Below are 22,573 nucleotides of genomic sequence, written 5' to 3' on the forward strand. Positions count from 1 at the left end.
TCCCAAGATGTTGCAAACTGGAACGGAGGTTGTGAAGTACAGACACATGGTTTGTACTAATCATGATGCTTGTCAACAAAATTGATTACTTTTGGATGACTAATGACATGACTGCGCCTTACAACATCTTCCAAGTTGACTTGATTATACATGAATTGTTGTTATACGTAGTAAGCTTGATGGTTTGAGTTTTTGTGAGGGTTTTGAAGTTTTAGTTCACCGGAGAGAATCATGGATATGTGGAAAAGATAAAATGGTGTATCCAACGTTATGGACTAAAATGTACAGTACTTGCAAATAGGGATGAAAACGGAGCGAATACGGACGGATAATGCTCCTACCATATTCGTTTTCATATTTTTTACCAGATATGAAAACGAATATGGATAGCTCGAATACGGAAACAAATACAGATTATCTCGAATACGAATAAGAATCGAATATGATCGGACACGAATATGAAAACAAATTTTTCTCGGAACACGAAAACCAACTCAACTTATAATAGAAACAAATATCAACATATATAATTAGCTCATTTTATATAAAATGAAATATAATTTATAAATATTTTTTAAAAGTTAAATAATATTAATAGTATGGACTAGTGTTAAGAGATAAACTACTATTAAAATATATAAAGGTATATTGAAGGTTCTAGAGTTAGAGAGAAATGGGGTATGTCTCATGGCTTCTGCGGATATTCGAATTATTGTCCGTATCCGACAGAAACAACGACACCATATCCGTATTCGTATCCGGGATAAAATATCCATATTCATATCAGTATCCGAATTATCCGATCCGAAAGGTATCCGTATCCGTTTTTATCTGGAACGGACGGAAACTATCCGCTCCGTTTTCATCCCTACTTGCAAACATAGGTTTTCTTTATGGAAATCACACGCTAAAACAAAGATGTATATGCACGCGTGACGCCACCTTTTCTCTCCCCCACGCACCAATCGCTTTCAAATGAAAGTTTAAGCAACTTTCAACCACTTGTAGCTTTGTGAACCGGGACAAGTTTTAACTACAAGCGAACACAGTTTCAACTCAAAGCGAACAGCGAAGCTTCAATTTAACAAATTCTATAGCAACCAGCTTGTTTCAGATAGTCGGTGACAAGAATTCACTGTCACCTCATCAGAATTTAGAAAGCGGTAAGTATTTCTGGCAGTGAAGTATCTTGATGGTAGAACTTTCACGGGCACATGCACCATCCATTAGATTGGCTGTCTGCTACCTCTATCAGTAATTCTGTATATACAAAACACTTTTAGTATCTCCCAGCATTAAGCTCTAACGTCAGGATCTAACGATGTCGATGTTTCGACATAGAACCAAGTAATGTGAGTTTTCTTTCCACCAAAATATGATACGGTAATTGTAAGCAATAGATCACATATGAACTCAACAGCAGCAGCAGCTGGCCCTGCCAAACAGCAGAGGAAAGAGCAATTACTTGAGATTTGCAGTGGAGGCCAGAGAACTGTTTAGGTGGCAGAGGCGCTTACTGTTTCTCACTCGTCATCACTGTCAAAAACAACCGTCTTTCTACGATTAAGAGGCTGTTTCCTTGGTGGAGATTCGTCGTCAGAGTTGAACCCTTTGCGCTCCTTTACATGCTCTTGTTCCTGTAATAGAAATAGGTTGAATGGTGACAACAAACAATCAAAGGCACAAAAGAAGTGAACGCACAGGACCAGAAGTTCCAAGCAAAATGTGAAATATTTGCAGGAGAGTGCCTTATTCGAAAGGTCCATACAGCAGATATTTGGTAGACATAATGAACAACGGTTGATCAACATCAGCCAACAGCCTTTAAAATGAACTATGATGACTAGTAGAATGTTACTACTAGCATCATAAGGCAGTTTGTTAGTCATTGTGTGACACAATCAATCAATTGAAAGTGCAGGTGCCATTGTGGAGTTACAAATGATGAATGCAAATAGCTGGTTCAATCAAAGTTTTTATCGTCTAGTAAGGCGGGTCATGTAGATATAATTGCTGATATTATTAGAGATATCAAACTTGGGCAGCCAATGATAGTCCATAACTAGCAATTCCTTGAGTTATGCAAGAAAAATTCTCGTGCAATCCATCTGCACTTTCTTTCCAGGTTATCATGAAGTTCTTTTACAGCCAACCAAGAGTTTGAAGTCAACATTATCTCACCTCATTATTTTCATCTGACATGGAAGTATCACCTATGACTTCTTCTGGGTCTTCTTCCTCCTCTTCATCCATGTCATCTTCCCTTCCATTTGTTGGTGAATTATCTATATCCTCGACATCTGTTTCATACTCTGATTCCTCACTTTCACTCTTGGAATACTCATTCACCTGATGCTTGGGTACACTGGGAGAAGGAACAGCTTTCCCTACATTTGCCTGAAATCATGAACAAAAAAATATGGATAAATAGCAACAGGTTCATCAAAATAAGATGACTCTGTCACTGACCTTCTTTGCATTAGTTACGTGTCTCTTAGAAAGTGCTTCAGCCTCCAAGCTATCCTCAAAATGTGCATGGCCTGGGCCTCGGCGCTGATTATAACCAACACCAGGTGCCTCATCCTATAACCATCACAGAATTATGAATGCTTTTCCACCAAAATTTGCAGTTCCACACAACTTTATAGTGAATTGGAAGGCTGAGACTAGTTTTATGAAGGGTAATGTGGTGGTGTCTTTAAATTAGTTAAGAAAAACCCTAATACCATGTTTCAACCCATCTACAGACGCACACCCAACACTGACTACCTAGCTGTTTGCTGATTCCCATGCAGTTAGTTGAAGAAATGGCCGTGGCTGTGGGAGGGCACAAAGGCAACCTCTGCAATTGGAAGCAATAGTTTTGTTGCAGCCGTTGATCGAATATGCTCATGGCCATGTAGTGAATATGAAATTTATATCTCAAACAGAAATTTGGCATGTCTATCTCGTTAAATGCAAGAGAGTTACTCAAACATGGATGGCCAAATAAGTATACTTCAATATTGGTCACAGTGGAGAAAGAAAGAAGTATATCGGTCTACGTAGACAACATCATCTCTCACACGAGGGCCTGAGGTCAAGACCATTGACAGAAAAGCACGAGGGATTAGACATAATGGGCATAAATTTTAGGTTTTAGGCCATAACTGGTGGGTATCGGATCCTACGTTACTAATTTTCCCCAAGTAATAACTAAATAACCAATTGTATTAACTTTACAGATTTGTGCAAAATTATGGTGGAACAGGGTGGGAGCACCCTAATTGCAGCGTTACCTCTTAAATGAGCAAACTCAATACTAAGGCAAGAAACCAAACCTCCTCTAATGCATCTTCCAGAAAACCTGGGGTAAGCTTCCGCCTTTTCCTAAGAGGCTGACTGTATTTGCGCTTCACCTGTTCTCTTTTTCGTTGAAGACTTGAACTAGCTCGAATATTTTCTCCTTCAGCCTGTGTAAATCATATATCAGTATAAAGGACAAGCTCCATCCAAGTCATTCCATCAAAAAAAAAAAATTCAAGTCAAAAGATACAACTTAAACATAATGATAAAAGCAATATCACGATGGTTTGCATGTGTTTTCCTGTTCGGCTGCTTTGTAACGCTGCTGTGCTGCAACAGCCGGAAGAAACAACACATTGAGCTTGTTGGCTGCACCACAGTGAAAATAATGGCAGCCGAACAAAGCCAATGAATGAAACAGTGATAAAATCCCAACATGGTATATAATATTTAGGCCACAAAAATGGGCCATGAATTATAGTTGTGTAGACTAAAGAAACCTACCTGTACAGACCTTTTCTTTTGAATATCAGGTTGGAGCAACATTTTCAGAGCAAATCAAATAATTAGAATAACTGGTGATTATTGCTACAAATCATGTACCTGATGTTTATAGAATTCCTAAAGATTACAGCCAACTATTGAAAACAACTAATGGACTACAGATATCAGCTTAGTACCAGTTAAGAAGGTAAACTTACAGGAACATAAATCAGATACATGATATTGAGGTACTGTATATATATAAGAGAACTTTTTATTACCTTTTCTCTTTCTTCCTTCACTTTCTCAGGATCATTTTCATCAATCCATGTTTGCATCTTGATTGTTTTCTTGTTTTGAGAATCAACAAGAGCAGTTAATAAGCGATGGGATCGTGAGGACAGTGAAGAAGGCATAAACCTCATCTTCTGTAGAAGCCTTCCTTGTGATTGCATAAGCCCCTGAGAAAAAGTCAGTTGTGAGTTTATGAACATGGTGATGATCAATGGATAAAAGAGGCAGGGGAAGAGATTGTATAATTGCCTTTCCATTCCTCAGAAACAGGTTGGAATTATCATGATTTGAGTCATTTACAGATATATCAAGAACTTCATTGCCAATCAGCAGTTGTATGCTTCCATCTTTCCACTTTACAAAACGTGCATTGCTTTCACGCTGCAAGAAACAACGCTTAAAGATTTAATAGTAATTTGGAAGAATAGCAGTCATGAAGTACAGGTTAAACAGAGCACCAATGACATGCAAGACCCTTGATATCTAATCCTCATGTACAAACTTGAATGATATAACACAAACATGCTAAGCAAAGTCACAAAACTGTTTTCTCTATCAGATATATATTCCATAGTAAAAACGAACAAAATGTCATAGTGAAAAGGTGCAGAAAACAGTGAGTGCAATACACTGACAATGCGACAAGGTTCCTAAGGAAGAAGAAACTACAAAACATGGCATAACGAATATGGCATGAAATTTTGACTCACAGATTCGGTGCCATCAGCGTTCTTAACGATTTTCCAGCGGACAATATTATCCTCCAAGCGTATTTTTTTCCTGCCCCCAGATTCATCTGTCAAAGCATCCTCCTCCACATATGTTTCAGGATCAAAAGGTTTTGGATTAACCCCCATAATATTTGAAACCTTGATCACATTCATCTAAAAAAGAAACCCAATCAGAAAGAAAATTCTATTTGTACAAGCCTACAAGGTGCTGAAAAAAAAATCACGAGCTTATAAAACAGGTATTATTGCAAACTATGAAAACCTTTGGACAGAGAACTATGAGATGATATCGGTTAGACATTATTGTTTCAACAGAGAAGCACACTGTCAAAATTTTGATCTTTGGTCAAATAGTTCCTCCATTTTCAAATAATTGACACTCTTGACAAAAACAACCATACCAAGGAAATTGTACTTTTAATCTGTAGTTACAAGAATAGCTCCTCAGTAGTATCTGGCGCATGAATAACAAGGTGGAAAAGAAAGGGCCATGCATAGAAGTATTTGGGGAAATTCGTCTTGGGAAGCATGAAGTGCCAAGTATTTGAAATCAAGAAGACTGATTAAAAGTGCCAATTATTCAAAAATGAAGGGAATATCTTCATAAATATGCATAGATTGGCCACAAATATGGTAGATTAATGTAGTTAGAAATGTTAAGTTGGTAGCAAAATGCACAGTAATAATAAAAGATATAGTTCACTGCTACATGCGTCCTATATTACAGAACTCACTCTGTCAGGTTGACCAGGTGGCAGCATACGTGGAACCACCAAATTCAGCGGAGGACCAAGTGGCTTATCTTTCAGTTCATGTTCAATATTTTCACCCGGTTCATAATGCTTATCTTCATCAACCATGTCCTCTGGAAGTAATTCCTCATAGGGGCCTTCATCATTCATAAGTGATTCCTGTGAATGCACAGGATTGATTGACTATGTTAAGTGATCCCCAAGGGCTAAAAACACATATGGAAACAGTGGAATAAATTTTCCAGTTGATAAAAGATAAGTAAGAACATAGATATACCGCCTAGCCATCAAAAAGAATAATCATGTAGAAAAAGAAGTACCAGACCAGCTCAAACAACTTGTACTTACCAGAAAGGAAATCAAATGAGTTTGTAATTTTCCTTCCTTCTTCTAGTGTACAATGTACAAAGTAGAAACAAAAAAGAAACACTTCTTTTATTAAAAAAATAATGATTTAGGATGGCTTCTATCGAACTTTTAGAACTTATATGCTACAATATCTCATTGAATTTTATTTTGGACTACAGGATTGAATCAATTGATACCTCTGGGCTTTTCATGAAAAATGCTTTCATGATCTTGTAATTTACTGACTTTATGCTACAATACAAACTAGTGGACAAATTTGTGTTTTTTCAATACTGTGCGGATGTTCAAAAGGTGATTAGTTTGTCACTGGATGGTGTAACACCTTTATGTCATCTTTAAATTGTATGCCATGGCACATAAAACCAGTGATTCGGAAATCATGTATTGCCGACACCCCAATATCATCTAAATACACATAAAAGTACACAAAAACTGACATGGATAGAACAAAAAGTTATGCACAGAATTTATAAGTTGAGTTAAGAAATGAGTTCATTTGTTGTCTCACATGGGCATGTTTATTGTCATCTCGAGAACCATATGGAGCAAGCCCATCCTTATCGTTATCATCAAAAGCATCATGGAGAACTTCATGGTCTTCTTCGTTCTCTGTTGACCTGCCATAGGATTACATGTAAAGTTTTGCTGCCTTGCTAGCAGTGAAGGTTGGAAAGGGAGAATAGTTAAGACACTGGATAAAATAGGTGAATTTTGTTGTCAGCAGAAGATGATTATCACCAGGGTAGACAACTCGAAAATGACAGATGTTAAGCTTGCATATTATAATCTATAATAGAGAAAGCATAATAGTTGACATCAGACCCTAAGATTAAGAGGCAGCAAAGAGCAAACCTTGTTTCGCTGGTTATTGTTCTCTTGACATGACCTCCCTCTGCAGTATTCACGCCTTTCATGTGAACTTGTGTACTCTGATTGCCAAGTTCCACATCATGAGAGTCAGCCTCAATTTCCTGGGCCATGCCACTTGACCCTTGGCTTTCACCTTGCCCTTCCTCCTATACAAATAATCAGCGGTTTGTATTACAATACTACATTGGGAGGTAAATACCAAGTTAACAAAATAAATGCAGCACATGACAATTAGGAATAAGGAATCAGTCAGTAACAAAACATGGCAAGCAATCAGAATGAGTCGCAGTGCAGCACCATTATCAACAAATGCACAGCAATTCAACTCAGGGAGTATGTTTGCAAAGTCCTCCATCAGGCAAACTGGGACACACTGCCGGAACGGCAGAAACCGAGCTTAGAATCCCCTGCAAATGGCATATGCTCCAAATTCCAACGCTCCAACTCTGCTTAGAGTTTCATAATATAAGCTTCCAGGATAATTATGCATACATTTTATGATTCAAAAATCAATGGAAAAAGAAAAACGACACATATATCGAACCATTTACAACTCCTCCATGATTTTTCTGTGGGGAATGAGGCAACCACTAGAGCCTCCAGAACCCATTGGTGGTCTCGTACTAAAAAAATAAAATAAAATATCACTACTTGTAAGATGCATCAACTATTTCAGTAGTGTAAATTTGTACCCAGTAGCGCGACAATTGTACCGCCGCAAACCCAGGGAACAAAACCCCGAACCACAAGCACATTTCCAGAAATTTATAGAACGCCTCGGAGGGAGCTAAAACCCTAAACCCCAAGTCGAAGCAGTAAACAAGCCGAGATCACACGGGACGGGAGGGAGGTCATGTTACCCATTGGTCGCCGCCGTGGCCGTTGTCCTCCAACCCGTACTCCTCCTCGACCACCTCCGCCGCAGGGGACGCGAGGCGGCGGTCCTGCAGCTGGCCCCCATCCCCGCCGCCGCCGCCGCTACCGCGATCACCGCCACTCGTCGCATCGTCGCCGTCGTGCGCCAGGTACTCCTCCGGGTCCTCCTCCTCCTCCTCCTCCTCCACCACCACCTCCTCGCCGGACTCGTCGCCGAAGATCTTCTGCATAATCTGGTTCCGCTCCTCCTCCACGTCCCCCTTCCCCGTGCCCCACCCGTCCGCCATGATCCCCTCCTCTCCCTCGCGTTGCGTGTGTTCGTGGGGAGGCGGAAGCCGCCGCGCTCGCCGGGGTTTTGCACGCTGGCACCGGCGGCGACGGCGACGGCAAGGTGGGTACTGGCATTTAAGTGCGAACCCGCAGGAGGGTTACGTGGCAGACGGCAGCGTCCCGTAGCGGTAGGAGGTGGGGCCCACATTGCGGTTCAGGCAATCAGGCGAGCCTCAATGACCAGCCTGAATGGCCAACGGCTGTGATCATCAGGTTTGCCACGATCTGACGGCTCCAGTTTTATTCCTCCCCTCTTTTTTTTTTTTGCCAAGGCGGATTTTAAAGGAGGCGACTAGGCGTTGGGCGCCCCATGGAGGAGTGGAAAAATCGGACGCTGACGTCATGCTGACGTCAGAATTAAATTCGATTGCACCATTAAATTCGTTGCAATTAAATTTTTAAAACAAGACCACACATGGATATGTTCCGACAAAAAAATTTAGCTTATTATTGAATTATTTTTAAATGTTGCACGATGTTCCACCAAATATATCGGAATTGTTTCACTAAGTAGATCGAAAATATTTCAATCGTTTAAATTGGGCGTTGTTTCACCTTATATAAAAACAATATTTCAGCAAATAACGAAAGAATGTTTCAGTTCACTACAACATTTGATCCATACATAGTGAAACATTATAAATACACTAGGTGAAACATTTTTAGTGGAACAAAAAATGAAACGAATTCTCTTAATAGAGTTTCCAAAATATGTGTGATTTGTTGTAAAAGAATGTTTCAATTCACTGCAACATTAGATCTATACATCGTGAAACATTGTGAGTACACTAAGTGAAACATTTTTTGTGAAAAAAAATGAAACGAATTTCCTTAATATAGGATTTCCAAAATATGTGGGCGATTTGTTTCAATTCACTACAACATTAGATCTATACATAGTGAAACACTGTGAGTACACTAGGTGAAACATTTTTAGTGGAGACACGTGGCAGGTGAGGGAAGGACACATGGTGGGGCCCGAGGGAGCACATGCGCGTGGGGGGGGGAGCGCTCGATTTTCCCCCTCCCCCGGGCGACCAAGCGCTAGGATAATCGGATTTTAAAATCTCGAGAAGTTGAGGATGGTTGTTCATTTCGGTCCGAAACTTGAGTTCGAATTCTTCAGCTGATGACAAAAAGGCTTGGTCACCGATGGAGCCAGTTCTTAAAGAGCAAATTTAATAATATAACCAATTACTAGTTTATATACCTATAAATATCTAATAATATAAGTAGTATATTCATACAATAATTACCTATAAATATATATATCACACTATTAATACCTAGTCCTACCTCTCATACACACATAGCGTTTTGAAGTCCGTACTGTAGCCTGATATAAATTTGTAGCACACTTTTCTTCTTTGTCCTCTTTATCTCCTCCACATGTGTTAATAGTTGGCTTATAATATGTTATTGTACTTGTTCTAAGCTGATTTGTTTAAATTCTTTGGCTGATGGCAAGGTTTGGGCCAGCGGTGGATATGGCTCTTAAGCCGATTTTTCGAGTATGTCCCTACGTTTTTGAGTTTTATATGGTCTGTTTAGGAGAGCTTAAAATTCTGAGAAACAACTGGTTAATAACCAACTTTTGAAAATCTAGGAAAGTTGGGTTTCCTGTTGGGTTTCCCGATTTCTGGCTGATAGTTCATTTTCTGAATTCTATAACTACAGCTTCTTAGAATCTGGACCAAAAACTGGATTGTTTGGGGAAGCTTCTAGTTCATTTTCTAGAGAAGCTTCTAGTTCGCTTCTAGTTCATTTTCTAGGGAAGCTTCTGATTCCCGGTTTCTGGCTTTTAGTTCGCTTCTAGTTCATTTTCTGGATTCTTCCGACTTTTAGTTCGCTTCTAATTCATTTTCTGAATTCTACAACTATAGCTTCTCAGAATCTGCAAAAAAAACTAAATTGTTTGGGGAAGCTTCTGATTCTGAGAGAAGATGCAACAGTTAGAAACTCTCCCAAATAGGCCCATAGTACTATCCTTAACGATGGATTTTTCTCTTATTTGCTTTATATTTCATATAAACATAAGGAGCCTTTTTAAATAGGAATTTAGCCATCAAATAACCCAATTCTCTTATTTGCTCTCCCCCAAACAGGCCCATAGTACTATCCTTAACGATGGATTTTTCTCTTATTTGCTTTATATTTCATAGAAACATAATGAGCCTTTTTAAATAGGAACTTAGCCATCAAATAACCCAAACATAAGAAGCCTTTTTAAATAGGAACTTAGCCCTCAAATAACCTAATCTGAAATTCGCTCCTATGAAGATTTGAATTCAAGATCTTGAGGTGTTACTTAAGTCACTACAATCAATATGCTACATGCCCTTTCGCATGCTGTATATACCGAACACTAGACAAAAAAAAAAGCGTGGGTATGGGTGAATAGCATATTGAACAGGAAAATGGACCATATCAGTTTGTGTCACCCAATCAAGGAGCTTGTACACTTGCAAAAATACGTCAAAGTCCAGCCCAGTTTTTCGGAGGTACTCGAGAGTGTGTGTTCATAAGGATGAGCGTACGTATTGTGGGCGCTTGCTTTTTACTATATTTCTAAAAAGAAGTTCTAGGAGCCAAAAGAAAATATTTTAGAAACGAAGAAAATAGAAATTATTTCGGCTGTTATTACCTAATGATTTGATGATAGTCTAGGCTCCGTCATTAGCGTTACCACCGTATGATGGGTGAAAACACCCATGAAACGTGACCTCATCGGGCGGTCGTCTGAACTCCACCACTAGTGTTATCAGTTATCACCACTGATCGGTGAAAGTCTAGACTCTACTACTGGCGTTATCACCACTCGATCGGTAAAACCGTAAAAAGTACCCATGAAACGTGCCAGCGCCTAGCGGTCTGGAAATGCTCTAAAGTTTTTTTTAGGGAGGATTTAACTATTTGCCACTTTTAGATTTGGCAATTATCCAAATACCCTTCTTAGGTTTGCACATATTTTTTGCCCCTCTTAAGAGGTGGTCTCTTAACTATTTGCCACTTTTGCCTACGTATTATGCCAACGTGGCAAACTCAGGTGAAAAAAGGTGTGGGACCCACTCGTCAGTCTCTCCCCTGCTCTTCCTCTTCCCCATCGACACCGGCATCACCTCTCTTCTCCACCATGCCTATACCTGTCAACACCGCCGCCGCCTCGCAGTTGACTACCACCAGCACCGTCGGAGGCAGAGCGGAGGCGGAGCAGCAGCATACAAGCTCGTCGCGGCGATGGAGGAGGCAAAGCGGCGGTGGAGGAGGCGAAGCCGCCGGACGGACTCCTCGCGGTGGTGAAGGACGCGGAGTGGCGGCGGCGACAGAGGAGGAGGGCGGCAGCGGAGGTAGAGTGGCGACAGATGAGGCAGAGCAGCGGCGGTGGAGGACGTGGACTGGCGACGGCGACGGCGGCAGAGGAGGAGGCAACCGCGCCGGTGGAGGAGGCAGAGCAGAGGCGGCAATGGAGGAAGAGGGTGACAAAGGAGGCGGAGCAGAGGTGGATCTACGGTGGACAGACACCTCGCGATGGTGGAGGCGGCAGAGCGGCAACCGCGGCGGCGGTGGCGGAGGCAAAGCGACAACGGAGAATGCGGAGCCGCCGGAAGGACTCGTGGCAGTGGAGGGAGCGGAGAGGTGGTAGCGACGGAGGAGGAGGGCGGCGGCGGAGGTAGAGCAGCGGCGGTAAAGGAGGCGGAGCGGCGCCGATGTCGATGGGTGCAGGCGCGGTGGAGAAACAGGGGCGACGCCGGCATCGATGGGGAAGAGGAAGAGCGGGGAAGAGATTGATAAGTGGGTCCCACACCTTTTTTTCACCCGAGTTTGCCATGTTGGCATGACACGTAGGCAAAAGTGGCAAATAGTTAAGAGACCACCTCTTAAGAGGGGAAAAAATATATGTGCAAATCTAAGGTGGTGTTTGGATTCAGGGACTTAACTTTAGTCCATGTATTTAGACACTAATTTAGAGTATTAAATATAGACTACTTACAAAAATAATTACATAAATGAAAGCTAATTTGCGAGACAATTTTTTAAGCCTAATTAATCTATAATTAGAGAATGTTTACTGTAGCATCACATAAGTTAATCATTGGTTAATTAGGCTCAATAGATTCGTCTCGCGAATTAGTCCAAGATTATGGACGGGTTTTATTAATAGTCTGCGTTTAATATTTATAATTAGTGTCCAAACATCCGATGTGATAGGGACTTAAAAGTTTTAGTCCCATCTAAACAGGGTCTAAGAAGGGCATTTGGATAATTGCCAAACCTTAAAGTAGCAAATAGTTAAATTCCCCCTAATTGGAAGTAGTCCCGAGATTCCGCCACTAGCGTTATCAGTTGCTACTGTCACCGTTGATCGGTGAAACATCCGTGAACACTGATCTAAAAATGCTCTTCATCGGCTCTGTTTGGATGCTTCAGGCTATTAAATAGCCCTCCGGAATATTGCTATTTAGGTGTATTAAACGTAGATTACTGACAAAACCTATTCTATAACCCCTAGGCTATTTTGTGATACGAATCTAACGAAATATATTAATCCATGATTTGCTATAGTTATGCAACAGTAATCATCCGCTAATTATAGATTAATATACCTCGTTAGATTCGTCTCGCAAAATAGCCTAAGGGTTATGGAATTGATTTTGTCAGTAATCTACGTTTAATACTCTTAAATAGTAAGATTCTGGAGGACTATTTAATAACCCGAAGGATCCAAACAAGGCCATCTGTCTAGGGCCGATGTCACCGCTGGCTCCGTCACTGGTTTAGGCATTGTGCTTCAAGTTCATATAGCCATGTAAACATCCATTCAGCAGCTAACATCAAGTCATCAACACATAAAGCTCCAGCTAGCGGGTGTAAATGACTGCTGCAAATGGAAACGACAAAACTAGAAGTAAAAGTTAGTGCTTGTTTCAAAACCAGTTTATGATAAATTAATCAATTCCCATTTTACTTATTATATGCTAAAGAACTATACCGAGGCTCTATTTGGTGAGCAAAATGTCCATGAAAAACATTTACGCTGCGTTCTTTGTCATGATTTCTGGGAGATTAGGTGAGAAAAGGATATCGTATTCCGCACGCATGCTTCCCAAACTACTAAACGGTGTATTTTTTATAAAAATTTTCTATAGGAAAGTTGCTTTAAAAAATCATATTAATCTATTTTTAAAATTTAAAATAGTTAATACTCAATTAATCATGCGCTAATGGCTCACCTCGTTTTACGTATCTTCCCAACCTTCTCAATCCCCCTCTCCTCAAACTCACCCTTAATTCAGAAACTATGAGAGAACTTTTACCGAATTCCAATCGGGTGCTAAACATCAACCAAAGATACATAATTGGCTGATCCATCCTATCAAGTTCAATGGAGTTTTAAATTAGTACAGTTTTCACCCATTTTAGCTTTTATACTCGTGCCCTTTACAAAATTATAGAAAATAATTTGCATCTCGACAATATCATAACATTTCCAACTTTTTTTAAATAATAGAAACTTTATTAAACTCAATCAATTATATCAAGGTGATATACCACACTTAGAACACTCTCCGCCTCTACATAACTACAATGAAACACATGCGCACACACTAGTTATCTTTAAAAATAAAAAAAGGTACGGGAAATGCTTAAGGGTCAGCAATCGAAATCCTGGGTAAAACATTTGTACCTGTACAAATATGTAGACATGAAAATTGGATAATTCCCACCATGGCTCCCCGGTGGACAGACCATTATCTCAAGTGTAAAGAGAACAGGACGAAAAAGAACATCTTGAAGCTAGTAGATATTGCTTTCAGTACCAGTGTTAATTTCGTTTAGTAAGCATACTGTAGCTGTTCGCAAAAGGGCATCAACACAGCTCCCGCGTCTAGTTCCAGAATATACAAGAATCAAGATATATATAATCTCCTAGCAGGAGAAGGGGGCCGTAGTACATGCTATGGTTAATATATGCTCCTGAACAGCCCGGCTTTACAACATGCACGGGCTGCGGAGGACAGGGCAAAACAGGGGCTAGAATTGTTAGTAACTGACCAATTCTAGTTCAGGAGGCGACAACGAACACTATTCAGAAAGTCCACTGGCAATTGATCAGGCCCAGCATGCTTCCGGATGGTTGATCTGCAGGGTTTGGGTCTAGTATTCGAGACATCATCCTCATGCAATCTAGAGTATTTATGCAACTTTATAAAATGGTGGAGAATGGACCACCGCTCCAAATCCCGTGTCTCGGTTGCCAAATCTTGAAACGTGGTTGCCCTCTCAGCTCTGAAATACACAAATACACAGTGAAGGCCTATTTGCAATTCTGGCAGTGCAAGGTGCTGAAAACTAGAGGATATTATGCCAGAAATTGGCAATACAACTTTGGTGCTGTCTAAAGTGGGGCAAAGGTCTATAGCTGGTCAAGATGTATGACAACATTAACATTGACAAGACTGCCAGTCTTGGGAAAAAAAATCCGCACCTTGAGAAGGAATTTTGCAGCTCATCAAACCTCATGGTGAATGTTTCCAGAACTTCAGGTACAAGTTTATCGTCTTCCTTTTCAGAAGTGCTAGTCTGATTCTGTGGCCTGGCCAAATACCACAAGAAAATTCTCGATATCAATGCAAGATGGGAGTAGTGCCAATGTTTATGGATAGTAGCAATAAACGTACAGCTGGTTATGACATATATATACTCCTGGTCAGACATGTCATTTTTGACATGGGCATGGTGTCCAAAATGCAATACTGATCAATGATTTCCATTTAATATATATTTGTAAAATCTAAAAAAAATGTATTATGGAAGTACTTTTTGAGATGAACCTAACCATATGATTTCACACATATACATTCTAAATATTTGAAAAGATATAAAACTCAAAAAATATGAAAGTTTTGACCAATGGTATGTCCAAAACAACAGGTATCTGTGACTGGAAGAAGTAATTATAACCTGATGGACTACATTAGGATTCCTTACTTATCTAGATTTTTTATCTTATTTTGTTAAAACTATCATTTTGAATTGTAGATCTTAAGCTAAAACAGGGATAAAAAATTCAAACAAAAACCTTACATGCTCTCAGTTGGTATGAAGTTATTTGCATCACTGACAGAAGATATAGCTGGGTTAAATGCGTCAGGAAGGGCCAGTCGAGAAGTGCGGTATACAATGGTTTCACAGGAATCAATAGCATTTGCTGCAAGAAGTCTATCTGGCAGAACAGGAAGTATGTACTGCATCAGCTTAGTTGTCAAAGCAAGTCTTTTCTGAGCTTGAGACACAAATGTGCTATTTTTCGTCTTCATATTTTCAGCATCTACCTGGTGTGGATAATAAGCTCGTCAGTCCAAGTAAAATGATACAGTACAATAGAAAGGGTTCTTATACAACTTGAAAAAAATGTACAACCTTCTCAACCAATCTCCTGGTAGCATGAGCCCAATCCAACTCAGGTTTTCTGCAGAAATATTACAGTAATTATTAGCCCATCTGTCAACAAAAGCAAACTCCACTGAAAAGCAAAGGAATATTTGTAGTATATTCATATTAGGGATTTAGGGTTTTTCTAATCCAAAATCATCACCTTGTATGATGTGTCTTGCTACAACCAGACATTACTTGTGCATGCCACGATAGAAGACTTGTTGCCCTTTTCCGCTTTTTTTGCCGTGAAACCAGCTTACCATCAAACTTCTTCGTTGGCAAACCACCGAAATGTGAAGCTTTATTCAGTGGGAGTAGAACTGTTTGCTGATTACAAACAATTTGGCTATAATCATTACATTGGTATTCAGCTGCTTTATTACAAATATTCTCGGCAACATTTTGTTCAGAAGATTTAGGGCAGATGATGCCCTTCCTTTCAGAATTATCAAGATCCAAGTAATTCTCTGTAGTGCTGTATGCTCCCATTAGCTCGGCCTTCTTAAGCTCTGTTCCTCTGACAAATGATGAGTTGGGGTTGTTGGACAGGTTTGGAGGAGGCAGTAGAACATGAGAAGTACGTGTCATGGGCAGCTCCATTTGTGGATGCCTGGCATGGCTTGAAGAATATACTCCGAGTGGGTGATTTTCCATCACGTCACGGTGTCCTTTCCATACACCATTGGTTGCCACTAATCCATCATGGGATATATATGTTTTGTTGAGACTAGATTGACCATCCAAAATATTTGTGAACTCAAGAACAGGATTAGCAACATTATCAGTCAAATCATAGCTAGTACCACAAACAGCCCTTCGTTGCTCATGCAGTAAAGTATGGTCATCGGTAAGCAAGTGATCTTCACCATTTGCCCCCAGGCAACTCACTGGATTGGACCCACAAAAAGGTAAAGGCAAAACAGAACTTGACGTTGTTGCCCATTGAGATGCTGAAGTGTAAAATAAATCAGTTACTTGAGAAGTAGAATTATACTGTTGATGACAAGAAGATCCATCAGATATAGCTGACTCAGGAGCCCCAGCTTGCATACAAGGAACGGTATTGCTGAAGCATGTGGCAGAAACACTTTCCTCTAATTTAACCTTTTTGTCAAGACCAACAAAACTTTCACTGCATTTCATTAAATTTGGTTTAACAGAAGTTCAAGATGCAGAATACAGAGTGCATAATTTTAGAACAACAATACTAATTCTATGCAAGCAGATTTCAACTTTAGACTGGAAATGAAATAGTGAATTTATTACAGCAATGATATAATGAGATTACAATCAGGTTTACCTTTTCTGGAATATTTCATATGATTGTGAAAAAGCATCACTTGGTGCACTGAATGAATTAAGAAGTGAATCAATTTCCATTTGCTCTTCACATTCATACAGGCCATGTAGCTTTTCCATGCCACTACCCGCAGATCCATCTATATTAATAACAGATGAATTGAACTGTGCATGCAATACTTTATTCTGCTTATCCTGTGCAGCTGGCATCAAATCAGAGTCTTCATTACCAGGATATGTTCCCCATTCAGCAGAATGCATTTCATCTCGATGTTGACAAATATGGCTTCTTGTTGCCCCTTTCTGTTGGGGCGCTCTGAGCTCAGAAGATGGTTTGTCTTGCTCGTTATTATTCATATCATGTGGGAGATCAACAAAATTTTGTAAGTTACAAACAGTGCTGGCACTTGTGAATGCGGACTCAGCATCTCCAGGGAAAGGCAAAAAATTTGAGGTAAAAGATGGACTTGTTAGGCAGCCATTGTCCCAGACAACTTGATTTTGCATTTTATTCCCACCTGAAAATTCTGTATTACTGAAAGTCAAGTCACTGCAATCTTCATTGAGTCCATTGTTACTGTTAGACGCTTCCAGAGATTCTTGCATAAGAGCAGTCCAAGTACAGTCCCGTGTGTCTGAAATGAGGTGATTTCTTTGCAAAGGGCTAATATATGGATAACTTGCAGGTATTGTGCTACAGCTACTTCCAAATGAGATTGTTCTATCGTCATAACCATCAGTATCATATGAAGTTATTTCTTCTGCATGATCAAGACACGATGCATTAGAAAGAATGCTGCGTTGGGTGATGTCTAGGCTATCATTTGGCATCTGCATTCCTTCACATTGTCCAGGCCGAAAAGGTCTCAAGAAGTGGTCAAATTGGTGACTATTCTGAACAAACTCTTGGGCCGCTGAAAAAGATTTTTCTTCAAAGACTGGTCCGGGAACTGAATATCCATGTTGTAAAGCTCGGTTTGAGAATTCATAATTAGCATCTTGTTGAAAACCAGACGTACTGCGGTTGACTGACGTATCTTTTATACCAGATTCATTTACTTTTGCCAACATTTTGGTGCACTCACCATACCAGGACTGCAATAAGAAATTCACTGGTCCCCTGAAACGTGAAAAAGTAGTACTTTTAGTCAGCATGCTATAGTAATTGATAAAACTGTATCATAGCCTAACATTGCTAATGGGTAAGAGTACTCCCTTCAGAAACATGATGAGTGAGTGACACAGGGTATTGAGTTGGGCTTACAGTCCTATCAAGTACTATCATGATGTAATCATTTTAAGATTTAACTATGCCTACAGCACAATTTGACTGGTGAAGTTCTTTTTTATTTTTCAAATAACTAGCCAATGAGCATGTGTAGCGTGGCAACCCAACAGTTAATAGTAATGCATCTTACAGCCTAAAGTGTGTACCCACTGTTAGAAAAATTAAGGATGAGGTACATCTTAATTGAAGAGAAGAGAAATGAGGATGCACAGCTATCTGACACCCTTAAAACAGTGATCACTTAATATGTCTCCCCTTCAATTTACTAACATTGAGTAACTGCTTGACTTGTGTACCATGCGGGATGCCAATAAACACTAAGGTACGTCTCTTCAAGGCATGCACCACATGCCAACTACATCTTAATCACAAAGTTTGGACCAACTACAATCGCATTCAACAATCAAATTATATCAAACAATGTACAGTAACTAGTAAGCTAGTAACATTCAACATCTTAACAGGGCAATGGTAAGGACAGTCCTTCAAAAACCATGGATCGTGATCGAGTATAATTGCCGGTGAACCTCCACGCTTGTAGCCAGTTAGCTAGCAGCAGGTCAAAAAGAGATTTAGAGCGGACCTCTCGAAGCTACTACAGTACTGCAAGAACTGAATGCGGTATACCACCAAGCAACAGGTAATGTCTTAACACACAGTAATACCAAAACCCCCAAAACCCCAAGCTCAATACGAATCTAATTAAACCCCAAAACTACTTGAGCTAATCACAAATACACGCGCACACAGTGCAATTAGAAGCTTAGCACTAGAAACCCCACTTAAAATTCGCAGCTCAGCTCAACCGCTTAAACAGCCAAAGCTAAGCTACCAAAAAACGAGCGTGCGTGCAAGCGAGCTGGAGCCAGCAATCGCGGGGGCGCATACCGAATAGACCGCGGCGGCGGCGATGAGGCACCGCGCCGGCGCTGCTCCGACCTCCCCGGCTTCCCCCTCCGCGCCGCGGCTAGCTCAGGGAGTTAGGGTTTTGGAGCTCGCGAGCCAGAGAGCGAGAGAGAGAGAGAGGAGTGGGCGACAAAAAAAAGAAGCAGCAGAGGGGACGGACGAAACAGTGTGAAACTGGAGGAAGCCGACTCGTGCGCCGCTTTGACTTTTCAGTGCTCGGACCGAAGCGGTGGGCCCTAGTCGTGGGCCAGTGGGCCCGGCCCAATCCAATTAACTACTCTTCTTTTTTTTTTTTCCTCCTCATCTTCTTCCTCCAGTTTCTTTCTACTCTCGTTTTGTTTCGAATCGGGGAGGGGAGAGGAGAGGAGATGAAGGAGGCGACGTCGTCGGGCGGCGGCGGCGGCGGGGGTGCGGGGGTGAACGACCCGCGGCAGCCGTCGACGGCGAGGCAGTACACGCCGCCGAAGCTGTCGCCGCAGGACCTGCCCATCGACTACGCGGGGTTCCTCGCCGTCGTCTTCGGCGTCCTCGGCGTCATGCTCCGGGTACGGTATCTCGATTCGATCTCAGAGCAAGCACCACGCCTTCCACTACTCGTCGCTCCCGACCTACGCTCCCCGTCTTCTTTGCTCATGCTCGGGCTCCGATCTGAGTTTAGATGGATCTGCGCGAGAGGCTGCTAGATCTGTATCCCCCACGCTTTGTGAATTGCGGGTTGCTAAGTAATCGGTGGTGGCGATGTTCTGATGTATTGTTATTTCGCTGGGTCATTGTTGGCTTTGTTTAAAATCGGCTTGCAACCTGTTTGTTTGCAGTACAAGGTGTGCTCGTGGATCGCTATCATCTTCTGCGCGCAGTCTCTGGTGAACATGAAGAATTTCGAGAATGATCTCAAGCAGCTATCCATGGCTTTCATGTGAGTTCCCTTCACGTATTTACTTTATGCATTGTTTAACCACTAGGAAATACTACTCGAATTTCAAATCTAGAGGAACATGCAGCAACATATGCTTTGGCAGTAAGACAATTTGATGGTCTGTATTAATTAAACTAGAAGTTAACCAAAATATTTATAGTCATCAACTTATTTAGGCTGAGTTTAGATCCAAAGTTTTTCTTCAAACTTCCAACTTTTCCATCACATCAAAACTTTCCTACATACACAAACTTCCAACTTTTCTGTCACATCGTTCCAATTTCAACCAAACTTCCAATTTTAGCGTGAACTAAACACACCCTTAGTACTTTTATGTGCTCTGGTTTCGCGTTGTATGATCTGAATGTCTGTTCACAATGATAAATTTATGGGATGTACTGTCTTTGCATTGGAAAGGAACGATTATCAGCTTGACCCAAGTGGAAATTATACACCCATCTTGTATTGTGAATGCCATTTCTCATAGGTGTAGTCATTATAACGTACATGATTAGCTATTCCCATCATTTTCCACTCTTTGTGCATAGCTGCCCTGACTTGGAGTTTGTAAATTGTAATGCTAGTTTGGTACTTTATTAATGTGGTGAATGAGAAGTAAGGTAATAAGCACTGGGGAACTAATTTTAAACTTCGTGAGCATTCTAGATGATGATTGGACAGATTATGGAAATTGCTTATAGGGATTATTTTTATTTTTTGAGAAAGAGAGCAAGAACTCTCCATTTCATTACCGAAATGAGATGACAAAAGTCTTAACAGAGTTTAAGTAGCTAGAGCAGCAAAGGATAAAAGACATGACAACACTCCGACAAACACCACTACAACCAACTTGTCTTGAACTACTGGATCAAACACAGGATAAAGCAGGAAATTAATAAAACAGCCAACATCTTCTTTTGTCCCTCTTCTGTGACAATTTCATCCAATCCCCAGTCTCTTGATCTGTGGTCTCCACCTTGCCTATAGGGATAAATTAAATAATAAATATTATAAACCTAATGAATATAATAGCTCAGAACAAGTTATTTACACAATGCTGATGTAGAAAAATCGTAGTTTGTGAACTGTGGTGCCCATAATCCATAAAGACATAAGCTGATTAGAACACTCCTTAGATGTTACTACCTCAGTTTCAGGTTATAAGACGTTTTGACTTTGGTCAAAGTCAAATTGCTTCAAGTTTGACTAAGTTTGTAGAAAAAAATAAAAATATTTCAACCCAAGACAAATTTATTATGAAAATATATTCAATTATCAATTTAATGAAACTAATTTGATATTATAAATATTACTATATTTGTCTATAAACTTAGTCAAACTTGAAGTAATTTGACTTTGACCAAAGTCAAAACGTCTTATAACTTGAAACGAAGGGAGTAGCTACTTAGCTGATTCACTCAATAATTAACACTCTAAGTTTCTAACCATATTCAATGAGATACCATTGCTTATCAAACAATAATTCAAATAATGTTTCTCTCTAGTGCAGAGGAATGAAATTCTATTAGTTGAAAGGATTTTTTATGATGAAAGTTTATTTGTCGAGGATTCTTCTTAAACCTTACCTGCCTTCTTTTGGGACTTGCGTACTTCTTCGGCACAGTTGAAATAATCTAACTTTGCGTACCTATTAAACTTATTATTGCTCAAATTTGACATAGGTATAGTCATAGGTGATATGCTTGGTTAATTGGTGGTGTTAAAAACAAAGTTACAAGGTTGGTCTATTACTGCACTATGAAAACAACACTAAGAATACAGAAGCTGTCAAATCAACTAGATATATCTACAATTTGGAAGGGGTCTATATACCACCTTCCCATGTTGTGCATTCTGTCGTTCTGCTTTATTTAAGAATATTTTATCAGGGGTATGTTTCAGATTTCAGAAAGCTGAACTACTCAAGTGGTCATCTCCAAATAAAATATCTAATACCCTCAACGTGATCGCGTTGAGTAATGCTTTATTGACCACAGAAATTTTATGTAGATTTCAGATATCATGCTATGTCAACCAAAAAATGTTTCATGTTTTTAATAGAAAGGAACAAGTTGTTAAGAAAATAAATTTCCTGATGGACTTATGGGGCTGATCAGCTGTGCTAGCTACCGCAGCGACTGCAGCTGCGGCAGTTCAAGGCAGCTGCAGCCAGCAGCCACTTACAACTGCCAAACACACCCTATGTTCCCTTCTGCCAACTTTTGGTCTTTGATTTCCTACAATGTTTCTCTATGTCACCAGATCTTTCACTAGAAGAAACTCACCAAAATTGTGATATTGCCAGGTTTGCAGTTATGGGCTTGGTGACGAACTATCTTGGCCCCCCTCGTCCAGGCACAAAGCGCTAATCAGGATGCACACTATGCAACTGTATGAGAGTATCACTTGTATTTTTATGTTCCAGAAGCTATTGGCCGCGCTCACATCTCTGAATTTCATCTGAGCATGTAGCAAATACAGTAATACACTGCCTCAATCATTAGGGGACAAGAATATGTATGATCCTCAATAATTTAATTGTGCGGTACTGGTGTAGTTCTTCTGGCCGTCTTCTGGGTGTCATTTGCTTCTAGATTTCTTCCACTCTCTCTCTCTCTTTTTAAAAAATTATTTTACAATTTACATCAAGCACGTTGATCAGTGCTCCTTGAGCTCTTGATTTTGTTTCACTTGCTTCATGTTATTGGAGGAATAGTCGCTTTCAAGCTCATGCATG

At 40.3% G+C, this 22,573-nt stretch overlaps 3 protein-coding genes across 4 annotated transcripts; 1 reads left to right on the forward strand and 2 right to left on the reverse strand.

The window, feature by feature from the left end:
• Positions 1-635: 635 nt before the first annotated feature.
• Positions 636-8,035, reverse strand: LOC127765485 (protein LEO1 homolog). 2 transcript variants are annotated; one of them, XM_052290397.1, is made up of 12 exons: positions 7,645-8,035; positions 6,767-6,930; positions 6,423-6,531; positions 5,528-5,704; positions 4,773-4,946; positions 4,312-4,443; positions 4,050-4,229; positions 3,321-3,452; positions 2,470-2,583; positions 2,182-2,397; positions 1,518-1,637; positions 636-1,435 (listed from the first exon to the last, which is right to left on the reverse strand). In XM_052290397.1, the coding sequence occupies exons 1-11, from the start codon at positions 7,945-7,947 to the stop codon at positions 1,524-1,526; spliced, it is 1,815 nt and encodes a 604-aa protein (XP_052146357.1). In that variant the 5' UTR covers positions 7,948-8,035; the 3' UTR covers positions 636-1,435; positions 1,518-1,523. The 2 variants fall into 2 exon arrangements, with proteins under 2 accessions (XP_052146357.1, XP_052146358.1); XM_052290398.1 differs by lacking the exon at positions 7,645-8,035 and adding an exon at positions 7,082-7,616 and having other exon boundaries at positions 641-1,435.
• A 5,743-nt stretch (positions 8,036-13,778) lies between these two features.
• LOC127767745 (uncharacterized) lies at positions 13,779-19,082 on the reverse strand. Its single transcript, XM_052293181.1, has 7 exons — positions 18,903-19,082; positions 16,728-17,846; positions 15,588-16,559; positions 15,413-15,461; positions 15,077-15,324; positions 14,478-14,585; positions 13,779-14,278 (listed from the first exon to the last, which is right to left on the reverse strand). Exons 2-7 carry the CDS (start codon positions 17,795-17,797, stop codon positions 14,050-14,052), a joined length of 2,676 nt encoding a protein of 891 aa, XP_052149141.1. The 5' UTR covers positions 17,798-17,846; positions 18,903-19,082; the 3' UTR covers positions 13,779-14,049.
• Positions 19,083-19,228: 146 nt separating this feature from the next.
• Positions 19,229-22,403, forward strand: LOC127765144 (protein Asterix). The gene is made up of 3 exons (XM_052289985.1): positions 19,229-19,465; positions 19,736-19,836; positions 22,142-22,403. The coding sequence occupies exons 1-3, from the start codon at positions 19,289-19,291 to the stop codon at positions 22,203-22,205; spliced, it is 342 nt and encodes a 113-aa protein (XP_052145945.1). The 5' UTR covers positions 19,229-19,288; the 3' UTR covers positions 22,206-22,403.
• The last annotated feature ends 170 nt before the right edge of the window (positions 22,404-22,573 follow it).

The sequence above is a fragment of the Oryza glaberrima genome, chromosome 3 (assembly GCF_000147395.1).
Source record: "Oryza glaberrima chromosome 3, OglaRS2, whole genome shotgun sequence".
NCBI lineage: Eukaryota > Viridiplantae > Streptophyta > Magnoliopsida > Poales > Poaceae > Oryza > Oryza glaberrima.

Bases quoted from the DNA above. Each gene is read 5' to 3' on its own strand.
- LOC127765485 (XM_052290397.1), bottom strand. From the start codon at position 7,947: ATGGCGGACGGGTGGGGCACGGGGAAGGGGGACGTGGAGGAGGAGCGG. The intron at 4,230-4,311 runs GCAATTATACAA...ACTTTTTCTCAG, and splicing joins TGTTTCTGAGGAATGGAAAG to GGGCTTATGCAATCACAAGG. The intron at 1,638-2,181 runs GTGAGATAATGT...TTTCTATTACAG, and splicing joins TGTCAGATGAAAATAATGAG to GAACAAGAGCATGTAAAGGA.
- LOC127765144 (XM_052289985.1), top strand. From the start codon at position 19,289: ATGAAGGAGGCGACGTCGTCGGGCGGCGGCGGCGGCGGGGGTGCGGGG. The intron at 19,466-19,735 runs GTACGGTATCTC...GTTTGTTTGCAG, and splicing joins TCCTCGGCGTCATGCTCCGG to TACAAGGTGTGCTCGTGGAT. The intron at 19,837-22,141 runs GTGAGTTCCCTT...TGATATTGCCAG, and splicing joins CAGCTATCCATGGCTTTCAT to GTTTGCAGTTATGGGCTTGG.
- LOC127767745 (XM_052293181.1), bottom strand. From the start codon at position 17,797: ATGTTGGCAAAAGTAAATGAATCTGGTATAAAAGATACGTCAGTCAAC. The intron at 15,462-15,587 runs GTGATGATTTTG...ATATTTCTGCAG, and splicing joins AGCAAGACACATCATACAAG to AAAACCTGAGTTGGATTGGG. The intron at 14,586-15,076 runs GTAAGGTTTTTG...GTATTTGGCCAG, and splicing joins TTCATACCAACTGAGAGCAT to GCCACAGAATCAGACTAGCA.